Source organism: Hyperolius riggenbachi, chromosome 1, assembly GCF_040937935.1.
Source record: "Hyperolius riggenbachi isolate aHypRig1 chromosome 1, aHypRig1.pri, whole genome shotgun sequence".
Classification (NCBI taxonomy): Eukaryota; Metazoa; Chordata; class Amphibia; order Anura; family Hyperoliidae; genus Hyperolius; species Hyperolius riggenbachi.
Window position 1 is genome coordinate 525,103,003 of NC_090646.1, and position 16,109 is coordinate 525,119,111.

General features: G+C 40.7%; 1 protein-coding gene across 5 annotated transcripts in view; it reads left to right on the forward strand.

Annotated features, from left to right (window-relative positions):
* WSCD2 (WSC domain containing 2) overlaps window positions 1–16,109 on the forward strand; it is a 493,571-nt gene that overhangs the window by 372,262 nt on the left and 105,200 nt on the right. For all 5 annotated transcript variants that reach the window (XM_068245946.1, XM_068245937.1, XM_068245973.1 and 2 more), the window contains 2 exons: window positions 7,482–7,656; window positions 13,471–13,635. In XM_068245946.1, the coding sequence (XP_068102047.1) occupies window positions 7,482–7,656; window positions 13,471–13,635 (340 nt within the window). The remainder of the gene's footprint in view (window positions 1–7,481; window positions 7,657–13,470; window positions 13,636–16,109) is intronic.

The window sequence follows — 16,109 nt, forward strand, 5'->3', positions numbered from 1 at the left end:
TTTCTGTTGCATTATCCTATTCACTTCTAGTGAGGAAACAGAGTAATAGCAATCTAGTTAGAAATAAGATTATTGACCTTTACGTACATTTGAAGCTGCTCTTTGTCCACTTCCTACTAATATATTTGTATTCATCTTTGAGTCAGACAGGATTGTAAACATTTACCTTAATAGCACTCAGTTGCACTTCCAGCACTTTAGTCTGGTGGTGTGTGTGTGGGGGGGGAGGGGTTTAATTATCTGTCTTCCGAAAATATAATAAACTGAAATATATTTGCATTGGTTCACTGCCCACATTGCTGGGCAAAAAGTAAACATGCGACTGACCCAGATTTACTCCAAACTATAAAAATGAAAAAACAGGGGCAGGCCTCATTCACACCTAAAAACGCAAAGCGTTTTGCATTTTTGTGCACCTTTTTTTCCCCCTCCCAGCTCTTCAAAGCGCGCTACGTTTTTGGTAAAAGCGCTTAGAAAATCACTTTTCCAGAGCGGTTTTGTAATGCACTACTTGACGCAAGTCAGGAAGTGAACTCTTTGATCCGGAAAACAATAAATTCAATGTATTTATTTAAAAAATAAAGAAAGGCAAACTCAATCGCCACATAAAGTGGTTTTGTGAGCATTTTGCATTTTTCCTATACCTTCCATTATATCAAAAAAAAACCAAAAATGATACGGGCACCACTTTGCTGAATGCCCAGAGCACGAACCGCGCTTATATGAACCGTCTCATAAAGATTAATTGCAAAAGCATTTGGTGAGCGATTTTAAAAATCGCCTGCGCTTCAAAAAAGGCGGAAAACCCCCCTGAGTGTGAACGGCCCTCACAGGTATAAATTATGAAGTTGTGCATATTTGGAAAATCAAGATACAGGATGGATGGATGGATGGATGGATGGATGGATGGATGGATGGACGGACGGACGAACGGACGGACGGATGAATGGATAGATAGATAGATAGAGAGATAGAGAGATAGAGAGATAGAGAGATAGATAGATAGATAGATAGATAGATAGATAGATAGATAGATAGATAGATTTCTCTGTCTATATTCACATTTTTTTTAACTGACATTAAAATTCTGTCATAATTGCAAATTTTGTGCTGAAAGATTCTGTGAAGTTTTCCAAATTGAGAAGATAAAGTTAAATAGGCATTTTTACGGTCACAGTAAAACCTGACATTTATAAGAGACAGATAATCCTGCACTGTTTTACTTTTAGCAACTCATCATTAAATGTTTTAAGTTGCATAAAGTTTGGCTTCTGGCATTTATTATCATATTTGCACCTCTGTCATCTGTCAGTATTACACTACATGTTACTTTTCTGCTTCATTTTTATTCTGCATAAAGGATTGAACTGTTCCATTTCCTTTCAAAGCATTAACACGAGCAGTTCAGATCCTTAATGTTGCTAATAGATTATCACCAATGCCAGACACACCCTAATAAATGAAGAAGGATGAGTAGAAATAATTTAGCATTAATGTACTTTTATTGTGCCCCTTTTATGCCGCTGGCCATTAGTACTCTCTGCCTGCTTGCTTTGTGTAACTTTACAGAAGGGTTAATATAATTATATTTGTAAGCACTATATCATTTTAAGGACAACTATCACCATAAAAATTTAATAGGTAGTGAAAATCTGACAGATCCGTAAGGTTTTGGGCTAGTCTGTCTTCTTATGGGGGAATTCACGGAAATTTGTTTTTTTACAAAAGCACTTACTGGATTGCAGTTGTTGCTCAGTTTAACTGCCAAAATAGTGTGCAAATGAGTGGAGAGGCTGGCTGATATCTTTGTATAGAGCCTTTCGGTAAGTGATTTTGTAAACAATAAATGTAATACTGAGAATTAACCCAAGATGAAACTAAAGGACTAGTCCAAAATCTGTGCCGATCTCTCAGCTTTTTTCTACCTACAGTAAGTGACATAGGAAAAACGTAATTTATAGTGCATTTTAATCTGGGAGGAATATGCATTTTATATGTATGTATTTAAAATTTTACATTTTTTTACAGTAACGGTCCTTTAAAAAAGCCTGGCTTTTTGAACAACACCAAATAAAAAATATGACATTTAACAGAGGTTTTTTTCCATGTAAACTTTTTAAAAAATGTTTTCCCATCAATCCTCTGCTGAAGTTCTCGCCTTCCTCCAAAAGCTTGTGAATAAATCCTGGCACAGAGCATGTTCTGTGCACAGATGACTCAGGCAGTAAATTCCACTCCTGTGCATTTCAGTCTTGACTTGATCCTCTGGGGTACCGTGTGGCGGAAGCAGCAAGCTTCAGTCATGTTACACTGGGATCTGTATACTGGCAGCATCATTCACTTACTATTTCACAGACGTCCCTCTAGACCCAATCTGCATATGCCCCAGATATGCTATTATCCTGCATGGCTGGTGGACAATGCAAGAAGACGCCAGGAAAACAAATCACAGAGGAAAAACTGAAAAGGTGTCTATGTGTACAAATATAGCCAAATAACCAATTAGGTATGTTTTAGATGTGGTGCTGTTAGATATCAGCTTACAAACACATTTATCAGGGATTTAATCTGTCAGGAGAGGTCCAGTCTGACTTTATTGAATCTTGCGTAAAAATTCATATACATTGCTTGAATGTGGCCAATTTTGTACTGACAGATTTTCACAATATAAAAGTCAGACCTTCAGAGCATGATTGATTATCCGCTTCTTTTGGAATCTGGATAGCTATGTTCTCCTCTTCTTCATTATTTGTTCTTCTTTTTTTTCTCTTTTATTTTCCCTCTCTTACCTTTTCTATATTCTAGTTTTTGTTCATCTCTCCATTTTCCAGGAGGACTTCCTATACAGATTATATGGATCATTTTTGCTTTGAGTTGACTCTGGGTCACAGTGAGGCCTACCTTCAGTTCTGCTTGAAGATTAAATGGTTCTCAATATTTAAAGAGGAACTCCAGTGAAAATAATGTAATAAAAAAAGTGCTTCATTTTTACAATAATTATGTATAAATGATTTAGTCAGTGTTTGCCCATTGTAAAATCTTTCCTCTCCCAGATTCACATTCTGACATGTATTACATGGTGACATTGTTACTGTGGGCAGGTTATGTAGCTGTTTCTAGCTGTTCTGGCTGTTACAGACAGCTGTAAACAGCCATTTCCTGTCTGTGAGCCTTGTTACATTGTGGCAGTTTGCCCAGAGTACCACGGTACTCAGAGCTTCTTGTGGGAGGGGTTTCAGCACAAAATCAATCATACAGCGCCCCCTGATGGTCTGTTTGTGAAACGCAATAGATTTGTCATGTAAAAGGGGGTATCAGCTACTGATTGGGATAAAGTTAAATTCTTGGTCGGAGTTTCTCTTTAAGATAGAATGCTTTATAATTATTGTTTATAGACATACTTATGCAGATCTGTTCTCGGATTTCTTACCGATGATACATTGCTACTAATATTAGTATGTCAACCGTTACATACAGGATATCTGTGGATGTATATTGTGCAGATTATTTTCCCACTCATTTAACCCTTTTATTAGCCAAATAAATTAAACTTAATTTGGCCGCAGAGCCAAATATTTTCTGCCACATTACTGGGCGGTGTGCCTGCCTGGCAGGGTATGTAGAGTGGATGGCAAGAAGCCTGTCCGGGCGGCTGAATCGGCTTCTTCTTCCACCGCTGCGGTGGTGATGTAAAAAATGTCTTTTTGGTTTCGATCACATGACATGACATGTAATTGGGATCCAGAAGACCATGTCAGCGTTATAGCGCCACCCCGTGGTGGAAAAGGGATGATGGAAGAGTCTCTTTCATCTCTGCACTAGGATATGGCAACAGAAGTTTAGAATGCACTTGCAGCTTATAAATTAAAAATGTTTTCGTTGTTTAGATGCTCATGCTTGTCTGATTCCACAAATGTTTACCTTCTACTGGTTTAATTGATAAATAAAGCTTTTTTTATAGGAGAAAAAAAGTAAGTAAGTGGTCAAGGTTGGCACTGCTATAGGGGCAAACTGGATAATTGCCCTGGGCTTTAAGCTCCCAAGGGGGAGGGGGGGGGGGGGGTCACCAAATATGGGGATGCAGAGATCACAACCTTGACCTGGCATGTGGTTCAGAGGAAAGCCTGGCTGGGCCCCTCCTTCATCCTCCATCTGGGAAGCAGGAAAGGGTGGGAAAGCTGGTATATTAGCTCAGTAAGCGGATTTCCTCTAATCCCCTCTGGTCTTGTATACATAATAAGGTTCCCATACACCAGTCAATGTATGGGCAGATCGACCACAAGACAGATTGGAAGGAATGTGTTGCCTGCCCATGCACTATAGACCAATTCCTAATCTATTAGAAATTGGCCTAGTGCCACCGCTGCCTGCCTGGCTACCCCCAAGTATGAAAATGTCCCCCGATGCCCATGCTCCATGAAATCTCACCATTCCACCAGTACGATTGCTGGCCTCCACCATTACCACCATGTTCAACTTTACCATGAGCGTCTGTACCCTGTGGCACCAGGCATGTGTGATGTCACACACACTCTTGGTGTCACTTGGTACAGGCGCTCGCAGTAAAGGCAGACATGATGGTGATGGTGAAGGAGGCCAGGAATTGTGCTGCCGGAGAGGTGAGATTTTAAGACACTGCACACTGGCTCGGGTGGACACTTAAGAATTGGGGGGACACCAGAAAAAATACATTTATATTGCATTTTACTCTGGGAGGAATGTACATTTTATATGTTTGTATTTAAAATTTTACAAATTCTTGCAATAATGGTACTTTAAAAAGCCTGGAAATTAACAAATATGACATTTAGAAGAGTTTTTTTCAGTGTAAACTTTTTTTCTAATCTTTTCCCATCAATCCTCTGCTGATGCTCGCCCCTTCCTCCTAAAGCTTGTGAATGTGTCCTGGCACAGTGCATGCTCTGTGCACAGTTACCTCAGGCAGTAAATTCCACTGCTGTGCAATGCATTCTAGTCGGGGGTCCGTTGGGTACGTTGGTCATCGCAATATCGAACTCTGTTACCTCCATGCACCCAACTGAGCAATTGTGACCTAGATGTTCCAGAATATCATATCAATCCTTTTGACCCCTTTTGGCCCAAAATAGATCAAAATATTGATCGGACATACACCGATCTGCTTTCAGTCCAAGAAAACTATCAAATCTGAAGGTCGATCAGCACGCAAAAAAACTGATGTAGGGCCATCTGTCTTAGGATGGCAATATTATGGTTCTGTTCAAGATACACTTGATATACAGGGATGCACTTGACAGACAGATAAGCTGGCAGGAAGGAACCAACAGCAAACACTGTTGAGACACAAAATGTTCATTAATTTTTTCAAAAGCTGGATGAATTGTGTATTGGGAGATGACACTGACACAAAGCAATGTAACGCTATTTTCGCAAATGTGTCAGTAATATTTTTCCCAGTTGAATGCTGCCCTTAGTTCCCTGGTACAACAAAGTAAAAAAAAAGTCACAGTGTTGCTTTCCGACTCGGAGTTATGTGTGCAACGTTTTGCCCAAAATATATAGGGGTACCAGCATGATACAGAGATTCAGCAATGTATGTGTTATAACTGTCTCTAACCTTTATAGAACAGATGTTTTGCGGTGTTTTTCAGAAATGCTTCTTATACACTACTGGAGCTGTACAACTAAGCACAGTAAAGTGACTAAATTTAAATTTATCAGTCTAACATATTTCATAACACAGTTTTACTGTCACAGAAATGAGTTTTCTCTGCTTTTCCCTGTTTGCTAATGATCGGAATTTTGGGTATGGCAAGTGGCATAGGTCACGAGCACAACCATCAGTTACAGTTTCACAAATAACACTAAATAATAGCTCTATGCTGTCCTGTTCTCTGCTGTCTATCTAGACAGCTGGCACTGTTTGACCCTCTCAATGGCTCAATTAACTCCACCCACACGCATAGGCAGCCCAGCTCTCCCTCTTGGACAAGGGTGATGGCTGTTTTGCTGGCATGGTTGGTGGCTTTGCAGGGTCACGGTGCTTAGCATTTTTGGGAGGCTAACACTGTGTATATGTAATCATTTTAATCTCTTTCAGAAACATTCATTAAATAAGATAACCAATTGTTGTTTAGTCTGTTGTTCAGAATAAATAAATATATTGCAAAAATCCTTTTTTGAAACTTAAAAATAGGGTATGGATTTCGAACAAAAACTATTTTGTTATGTATTTTTCCTTGAAGCTAAATTATATCATTTATTAACACATACACAGCATAATTATTATTATTATTTTTCTTCAAATGAACCTCCTCATAACAGTGTGAGACAGGTCGTTTGGGCATGCGCTCGCAACTGCTTAGCGCCTGACTTGAGTTCCGCCATAGACATAATGTTATTTTGGCTGTAGCAGTGCAGCAGGATTTTCAATGTAATTCAGGTGCCGGAAATACCAATAATTGCACCTCCTTCCCTCCCTCCTGGTTGCTACAACTTAGAGTGGGAATAGTATTTAGCGCCATCCAGAATTTCAACGGCAGCAGGGTGAGCCGCCATTCACCCCGGGCGATGAGACAGTACATCTGCTGTAACAGTGTGCTGTTGGGGCTGGGGTGAGAGGAATTACCTATGAGTGGCTGCATCCATGGACTACCGCTCCCAGAATTCATTGCAGGGAAGGCCAGGAAAATGAAACTGCAGCATGTGTGAAGGAGATTGTGACCACAGTACAGATAAGAGGCCACAGGAACTAATATTTCTCATCCCAACCCCCAGCCCCCCAATGACACACTATTATGAACCTCCCTTTAAAGGACAACTGTAGCAAGAGGACTATGTGGGCTGCCATATTTAATTCCCTTTAAACAATGCCAGTTACCTGACAGCCCTGCTGATGTATTTGGCTGCTGTAGTATCTGAATTACACCAAAACAACATGCAGCTAACCTTGTCAGATCTGACAATATTGTCAAAAACACCTGATCTCCTGCATGCTTGTTCAGGGTCTATTGCTAAAAGTATTAGAGGCAGAGGAACAGCAGGACAGAAAGGTGACTAGTATTATTGCTTTAAATGAAAAAAATATGACAGCCTCCATATCACTCTCACTTCAATTGTCCTTTACCTACACTGCTCAGTTTGCTTTAAATTGTCAAATTTAATTTGAGGGTCACTTTGAAGTCAAAACGTCCTATAAGAGGTTCATTCACAACATTAAATCCTGCTTGAGAGGGAAGATGCGTTCCTACGCACAACAGGCTTCCTGTCTGTTTGCAGTAAAACAAATCCCATTATGTTTGGCATCCATACAGCTGTTAAGCTGCAAAAGATGAAGCCTTGAGTATTTCTAACTTCCGTAGAATAAATAACTTAGTCTGTGATTAAATGCCAATCTGTTTTAACAGAAAATGTCAGAGCTTTAATCACATCAGGGCAAACATATGACATTCCCCATTCCTCCTCTGTTACTGTAACTTATAGTTCTTACTAACTTCCCACAGGAATATCCATTGGCAGTGCTTGCAGGAACAGTCTGTCACTGCGCCTTCCCAACAACTTATTTCACACTTCATGAGCGAGAGGACGAGCAGCTGTGTGCTCAGAAATGTTCTGGAGAAGAATTCGAGAGCTGTGGCACGCCTGATTACTTTGTAGTATATCAAACTCAAGTACAAGGTAGGACGTCCTCCAGTAAATTGCCTCTTATGTAATAGTACCATGTCACAACTGCACTTAGTTGCCTGTCACAATTGTCATACTACAATAGCACCTTCAGCCAATTAAGTGCAAAAATTAGTTTGTTAAAGCTGAATTCATCTACAAACAGCTGAATGTGTGTGTGTTTTTTTATTTAGGAGAGTCATCTGTTGCCTAAATCATTTTTAACTGAATTAAATATACAGTTTCTATATGTTTGAGTTTGTACCTCATAATAGTTACAGGACATGGGAGCCACTTACAGTTTTGCAGCCACTATTGTAGTGCCCAAAAGAGAGACACTTTTAGGGGCAAACATATTTGATCAAGTGATGAACCCCATGGCAACTCCAATCACCATTCATCTTACCACCAGTCACTCCTTCATCACATTTTTAGTCACCCCCAGCCATATTCCCTCCAGTCACCCCTTCATCACAGCTCCAGCCACCCCTTCACTACACTTTAAGTTACCACCCCTCCAGTCACACCTTCATTCCACCTTCAGTCAAACCTTTACCATACCTCCTGCCGACGACCAAGATGGTGCTGGGTCAGCAGCCATGGCCGCAGGGCTCCAGCATCTAACTTCTCTTTTTACCCCCTAATCCCCTGGATGCCTGGCAAAAAACTACCTGGGTGGTCCGCGGTCCATCCTGTGGTCTGTCGCGCTTTCCAACGGGCGGATGATCATACATCGGGGTACCCCCTGCACCCAGCAATCTTATGCAGTGGCTCCAGCACAAAGGGGGACACCACTGCCGCTTCCCAACGCTTTCTCCACTGCTACACCAGGATGCCAGAGCAGGACCAACCAACCCCCACATGGAGGGACAAACTGGTATTTCGCCATCGCTGCTTCCAGAAGCCCTCTTTGGTGGGTCCAGCGCAGCACAGAGGAATTGATTGCACTGAGGAGCCACCACCGCTATATCAGGCCAAACTTCCGCCATTCAGGTTCCTGGTCTGTACCAGGGCCTAGCAGCCACCGCATGGCATCCATGCCCATTTCCCAGCCACGTGCAGGAGACTGTAATAACTAGGCCAGCCTGAGTGCTGCAGCTCTCCCTTTGATGCCAGATCCAACTGATGGTTGCCCAGCACAATCCCTATCTTGGTGCACCAGTGGCCAGTATCCATAGTAGCCATGGGGCTCTCTGCAAAATCGACTAGACCAGTCTAACAGGACTCCTAACCGGCCAGGTTCTGTTGCAATCCTTGGGGACTCATTCTCACCTTCTCTCACTTTCTTTCTTTCTCTTCCTTCTCTCTGCTTTTCTTCTCTTTCTCTTCCCCAAGGGTGGACTGGGGGACCTCTGATTCATTTATCACTGAAGAAGCATTTGAGTGACATAGACGGCAGTGGAGTACCCCCTTGGTCATTCCCCTGGGTCCATCTTTTTTTTGTATCCTTCTATCTATGCCTTATATATCTATGAATCGTATATGCACTGTATTGACTGTATGTATTTGTATGTACTGAATGTATCTACTGTATATCTACTGTATCTACTTTTGCTTAATGCACCATTCTGTTACTGTACTACCTCCGACCCTGTTGTGCCAAAACCAATTCTGGGTACATCCCTCGTTGTACTTGGCAAAATAAATTGATTCTGATTCATCTTCCTCAGACTTCCAGTCATGACTCATGGATGGTAACACCTCCATCACACTTCCAGTCCCACTATACTTGGCATTGATAGGAGGAACATGGTGTCCACACTTGTTATATGATCCTTGGAAGGCTGTGAGGGTTTTCAGTAGGGGAGTGGGACGAAAATGGCTTGAATGCTGTGGAGGGTCCATCAACATTTTGCCAGGGAACCCTGTTATTTCTAGTTACACCACTCACTACGCAATAGCTATAAGCTTTTGTATTTCACTCATTTCCCAGCCTCAACTGTGTTCAATGTCAAATAATAGAAATTATTTCCTGGAGCTTGAGAACCACTCTGCTGTACCACTTCACTTATTTTACTTTGGGCTGTATAAATATTGAATTAAATCTATATATGTGCCTTGGGTCTCCAAAACTACTTCCAAGTATACAACATAGAAAATTCTTCATGTAAGAGGAAAAATAATTGCACGTGATGATTTTGAGTAGATCAAACTAAGTTACAATAGATGGTAAAGAAAAAACAAAAAACTTTTCTACTGCAAATTGCCAATCGCAGAGGAAAACATTATTGTATGTACTCTGCATTTTATTTTTGGAGTGATTACGAAGTCCCATAGGACAGAAGTACAATTGCTCAAATCGCACCAGTGGAAGAATCTACTGCTATTCCTGGCACTTCTGCTGATGACTGTGACAAACACCGTGAGAGGCAAAAGGGCCAAACTAGAGATGATAAAACATAACCAAACTTTTAAACCACATTCAGAAGACATACATTACATACATATTATTATTATTATTTATTTATTTATTTTTTTTTTTAAAGCTTCATTTATGTTCAAAGAAAAGTCCATGAGACTCTCAAAACATGGATTCTACATACATACAAAAAGGGCTGGCACCACAGAATAAAAATAAGCTCTTTATTGGCTGAGTGGCTTGAGAAAGAGCTATTGAAACAGCGGGCTGTCGCCGCCAAAGCCTATTTTTTCGACTATTATGTCATTTTATTGGCATTTCAATAAAGAGCTTATTTTTATTCTGTGGTGCCAGCCCTTTTTGTATGCATGCTGTATGGGCCTCATTGGTACTGAGACCTTTGGCTTGGGCATGCAGGAGTTTCTCCTTTTACTGAGTGCTCCTCCACTCCACTATTTTTGCATGGATCCTACATACGAATTTTGAGTACACAGAAGAGCCATTTCTTCCAGGAAAACAATAAGTAGCTGGAGACAAAATGCTTTTTATCCACTTCAGCAACATAAAAGCAAAAGCAACAAGTGGAGTTATAATTAGAAATATGGAGATAATGACGAGACAGTGAAAAAAAAATACACCAGAATAAATGGTCCACAAAAAGCCAAAATGAATATTGCATGGTACTATAATAATAACAGAGAGTTAAATCACCAGTGATCAACATGCCAATACTTTGATGTCTACAGTGAAGTGCCCCACTGTATGTCCCTAATGAATGAAAGCATTGGGGCATGCCACTTATGTATCCACTGTAGAAGGATCTTTTACAACACAATAAATAAAGAACACTAGAGTGTAGGCTACATGCTAATTTTCATCCTCAGCAACACCCAAGGGCTTTTTGAGACCAGGAACACTGCTTTTTGAACCATGAGGAATTTTACTAATTAGACATTCTTCACACATACAAAATTATGGCATAATCCCCCAGAGATAAATGGCACTTTAAATAGGGAATACATAGAACTTTTTTTGTGTGTGTCAAATCCTATGTGCCATAGCTTAAACTACATTGTAACAGATCCAAGCATATAACAAAGTATAAATGTGCCAAGAAGTCAACAAATGTATACATATTATATATAAAGGTACAATACAATGGGTCCTATTCAGCTTACTTTATCTCCTATGTTTTCTCCTAGGGGATATTTTCACTTTATAAATAAAACACCCTTTAAGCCACCAGCAAATAAGAAAACACTCAGAATAATGCTGACAGCATTATTTTACCTACTTTTTGGTGCGTTTTCAATTGCTGAGTGCAAAAGTGCAAGAGTTAAAAAAAAAAACACTTGAGCTGATTTCTATGCAAAAAAAGCTGGTAGAACAGCTTGTCAAATTTAGTCAGGTTTCCTGAAAATTAAATGCATTCTAAAAGGCAAATAATACTATTTTAGCGCAGGAAAGTTCAAAGGGCCATTCTTTAAAAAATTTTTTAGCTAAACAAGGCAGGGTTTGGGTTCTAAACAGCAGCTGTGACAGTCTGATGCTATCTTAAAAATAAAGCCATTAAAGTGAAAAGAAAAATAAGAGACTGGTTTCTATGTTATTAATGTTTTATTTACTATTGGTACTACACATACAATACATTATCTCATAAGTTTATTTTCACTCCAGGTTCACTGTAAAGAAAAAAATAAATAAATACAGGATGGATAACAGCTGTTGCTGCTTCCTAGGACTAAAAATCAAATTTTCACAAAAATAAAAAAAATATTTTGGGTACATAGGCCCCATTTTCAAAGTTTGGTTTTCAATGGCAAAAATAAACAGGAACTAAATACGTTAGTGATATTAAGTGTAAAAACATTTGTCATGCATACTCCCTTAATTGCTCAACACATGTTACCTTGTCAGCATAAGTTACAAGTGTTCTCCTCACACACCAACTTTACCAGACCTTTGTAAATATGGTCCACAGTAACACTTCCATGTAATCCATGCACCTACGGTAGTTTAAAATTTAGGAGAAAAAAGTGAATTGGATTGGGCCCAGTTATTGTTTAATACAAAATAGGATAAAATTGATCCAAAAGTTGGATTTTATGATTGAATTTGAAAAGAGAATTCTTCAGTAAATGTGAACAATCAATAATTACCTACAGATTATTTTTGATCATAAAAATCACATCGAAAGATCGCATTTAATGGAACATTTGTACCGTTAATGGGCACCTTACATGTTTATCATAGAAGTTCAAAAGATCACAATTAAAACTGTCAGTTGACTCAGAGAAGTAAGTGAATCAGAAAGAAAATTGGATGTTTGGATTTTCATGTGTGTGTAATTTAAAGTTACAGAGTACCCAGGAAGTTCATGGTGAACCAGGAGTGTGTAAGGGGGCTACAAAGGACCACAAAGCCCTCTTATTAAATTGCTATGAAAAACAAGTTTGCCTTCTTAAAACAGAAGGTATGTGTTATTCAGATTGGAGTGAGCATATGATAGCTCCCACGATGCATCACTGTTGAGTATGCAAATCATCCTTTCTTGTCCCTGTAACTAAACACACCTCCAAAACCGCTGGAAAGCATCTATAAATACACCTCCAGAACTGCTGTAATGCAATGATGTGTCAGCTTGTTATTAAACAAGCTGACACGTTAATTAACCATCTTAGCGGTATGGACGAGCTCAGCTCGTCCATCACCGCCGATGGCTGCCGCTCAGGCCCTGCTGGGCCGATTTTGTTCAAATAAAGAGCAGCACACGCAGCCGGCACTTTGCCAGCCGCGTGTGCTGCCCGATCGCCGCTGCTCTGCGGCGATTCGCCGCGAGCAGCGGCGAAAGAGGGTCCCCCCAGCCGCCTGAGCCCAGTGTAGCCGGAACAAAAAGTTCCGGCCAGCGCTAAGGGCTGGATCGGAGGCGGCTGACGTCAGGACGTCGGCTGACGTCCATGACGTCACTCCGCTCGTCGCTATGGCGATGATCTAAGCAAAACAAGGAAGGCCGCTCATTGCGGCCTTCCTTGTTTATTCTGGGCGCCGGAGGCGATCGGAAGAACGCCTCCGGAGCGCCCTCTAGTGGGCTTTCATGCAGCCAACTTTCAGTTGGCTGCATGAAATAGTTTTTTTTAATTTAAAAAAAACCCTCCCGCAGCCGCCCTGGCGATCTTAATAGAACGCCAGGGTGGTTAAAAAGCTGGCACATCCAGCGGTTCTGGAGTTGTGTTTAACTTGCAGGGACAACAAATTATGATTTGCATATTTAGCAGTGATACATCGTGGGAGACATCATATGCTAACTCATTATGAATAATCACAAATACCTTCTGTTGTATACTTTAAGGAACGCTTCTTCAGCAACATGTATGCTTGATAATGTAACTGCTTAATTTTTTGCTTGAATGCATTGTATGTTTATATTGTAATAAGTAAAAAGTAACTGTATTTTGTGTTATGATTTTTAGATAACCGATGTATGGATAGGAGATTCTTACCTACCCGTGCTAAGCAGCTTATAGCCTTGGCAAGTTTTCCTGGAGCCGGGAACACTTGGGCTCGACACCTAATTGAACTGGCTACAGGCTTCTACACTGGAAGCTATTACTTTGATGGATCCTTGTATAATAAAGGTTGGTTGATTTGTAAATGGAAGTAGATTGTGCAATTCACTTGAGAACTTGTTTTGTGTTTAATGTCAATCATTTTGATTGTGCCTAAGGCTTCAGAGAAAGCTAGCATCTACATTACTTACAGCACTACAAGTGTAGCTGCACATGTAAAATCTTATAGGTTTTTTTATAATCACCTTCCCATACTTGTGAGAAGCTCTTTCTCTTCTGTACTTCTGTACAGACAGAACCTTTCATCAGAGCTGCATGACATTAGCTGCCTCATTCTCAGTGGCATAGCTAAGGAGCTGTGGGCCCCGGTGCAAGTTTTACATTTGGGGCCCCCCAAGCACTCCATATATAACAATTGATACGGTGCACCAAAACCTGCCAATGGCAACTACAGCGTCAGAGGTGCAAGAAGGGGATGAGGAACAGCTTGTTAATGATTACTGCTACTCAAAGTATATATAGAAGTGATTATTATGAGCACAGGACCAATAGAAAGCTAATATTGTAGTTGAGGGAGGGCCCTGTGGGGCCCCTCTGGCCCAAGGGCCCCGATGTGGTCACAACCTCTGCAACCCCTATTGTTATGCCCCTGCTCGTTCTTGTTCAGTCAGTGCTACTTCCTGGGGAGAGCAGACTGGGGTAGGAAGGTTTTATCATGTGGGTCATGTGATGTGATAATGTGTGATAACCTTCCAACCACACTAGCTATACTGAATACTCTAAATAACTTTACAAAGAGATTGAACTTATTCATGCATGTCTGTTTTATCCATGTCCACTGTGTTCATTGCAGTAGTGAAGCACAAAGTCCTGTCCTGCACCACTTTTCCAGACAGGGCACAGTATCTACTGTATAAGTCATGTTCATCACAACGGACTCCTCAATGGATGTAGACTTCAGTTTGAGCATCAGACCTGCTGTGACCATCCACATCAAGACCCTGGTGTAATGTGAACCTAGGCTAAAGCTACATACACACGCTAATTTAAACTCGGCACAGGTGGACATTATCAGAATCAATGTACAATGCCCCCCACTGCCCCCAAATGTGTTGGTGAGTGTTCGAGTTAACCAAGCGCTGGTCATAATTCTGCTCACTCACTTTGCCCATTCCCTGATGCTCCTCATGCAATGCTCCATTGTCCCATAACACCCCCCCCCCCCCCCCATGGAACAATAGAACACATTTCTAGTAGTGATGTGTCTGTATAGCCTCAGCACTGAACTATCACACATTTAATTTAATACAAATCCCTGCCAGGATGCCAGGAGACATGCCTCATACCTGTGTAAAAGGCTTTACATTAAGCATTTGCTCACTACAGGCTTGTTATGTTTAGTCCTAGTCCCAGTCTCATCAGATACACTAATCATGTAGGAAAAATTTCTAGTCATATGCTTGGTAGCGCTGATGCAAAAAAGTTAAAGCAGTGCTTGATCGATGCATGCTTAATCTGCAGAGAAATCGTATAGGAACACCAATGCCTGGCTTCCATTATCTTAGACTAAAGGCCATGATGTAAGCTGATTCAGAAAACAATGAGGTTACTGATTAAACAATTCAGCAATAAGACTCGTTATTTATAGTTTGTAGAACTGGCTATAAAGCAGTCCTGGGTCCTAACAAGAACGCCCAAGTTTACCATTCCTGATTTTTCAGATGAAAATCAGATTATGTCATTACGCACACATTTTTCATATTTGAGGCATTCTAGAACAATTTCAAAAGTGGCATAACCAGAGATCTCTTAAGTCTATTCAAAAAACTTGGTTTTGCTAGGTGAGTGGAAGTTGGTTCTCCAGCACAGAACTTGGTCACATGACATTGCCTACCTCCTCTCTCCACTCTTTATGATGATGAAGAGGGAGGAAGTGGGCAGCGTCAGCTCTTTTCCCATAGAGTAATACTGGCTGGCACTCCCACCAGGCTTCTCTCTGACTGTCTCACATAAGTGATGATGAGATAAGCAGAGAAATAAGGATGGAGCATGGAAAGAAGCATCTTATATTTGCACAGGAATACAGCATCTCTGGTCTATGTTCAGTGAGGTGCATTTCCTACTCTTCATTAAAAAAATGTGTGAACTAGTGGTTTAAACAGAAAATCTATTACACCATTTGAGTTCTTTCGAGATATATACACAGCTCAGAAACATTTTCTATGGGTGACCACAAACATTTCAAACTGATGAACTTCCAGCCATTCTCACCAACTTTTATTTACCATATTATGAGGGCAACCATCACAGTGACCAGGCGATTTTTTTACAATTCAGCACTCTGCAACTTTAACAGTTTATTGCTCTGCCATACAACGTAGCAGTCTAATGAATGTTACCTCCTTTTCTTGCCACCAATAGAGCTTTGTTATGGTGGTCTCTGATTGCTGCTGCTCGGCGTGATCAGCGTGAGGCGGTAGGGAGGTGGTTACAGAGAACCTAAGGCGGAACTTAACCATTAAAAAAATACTCAAACCGGATCT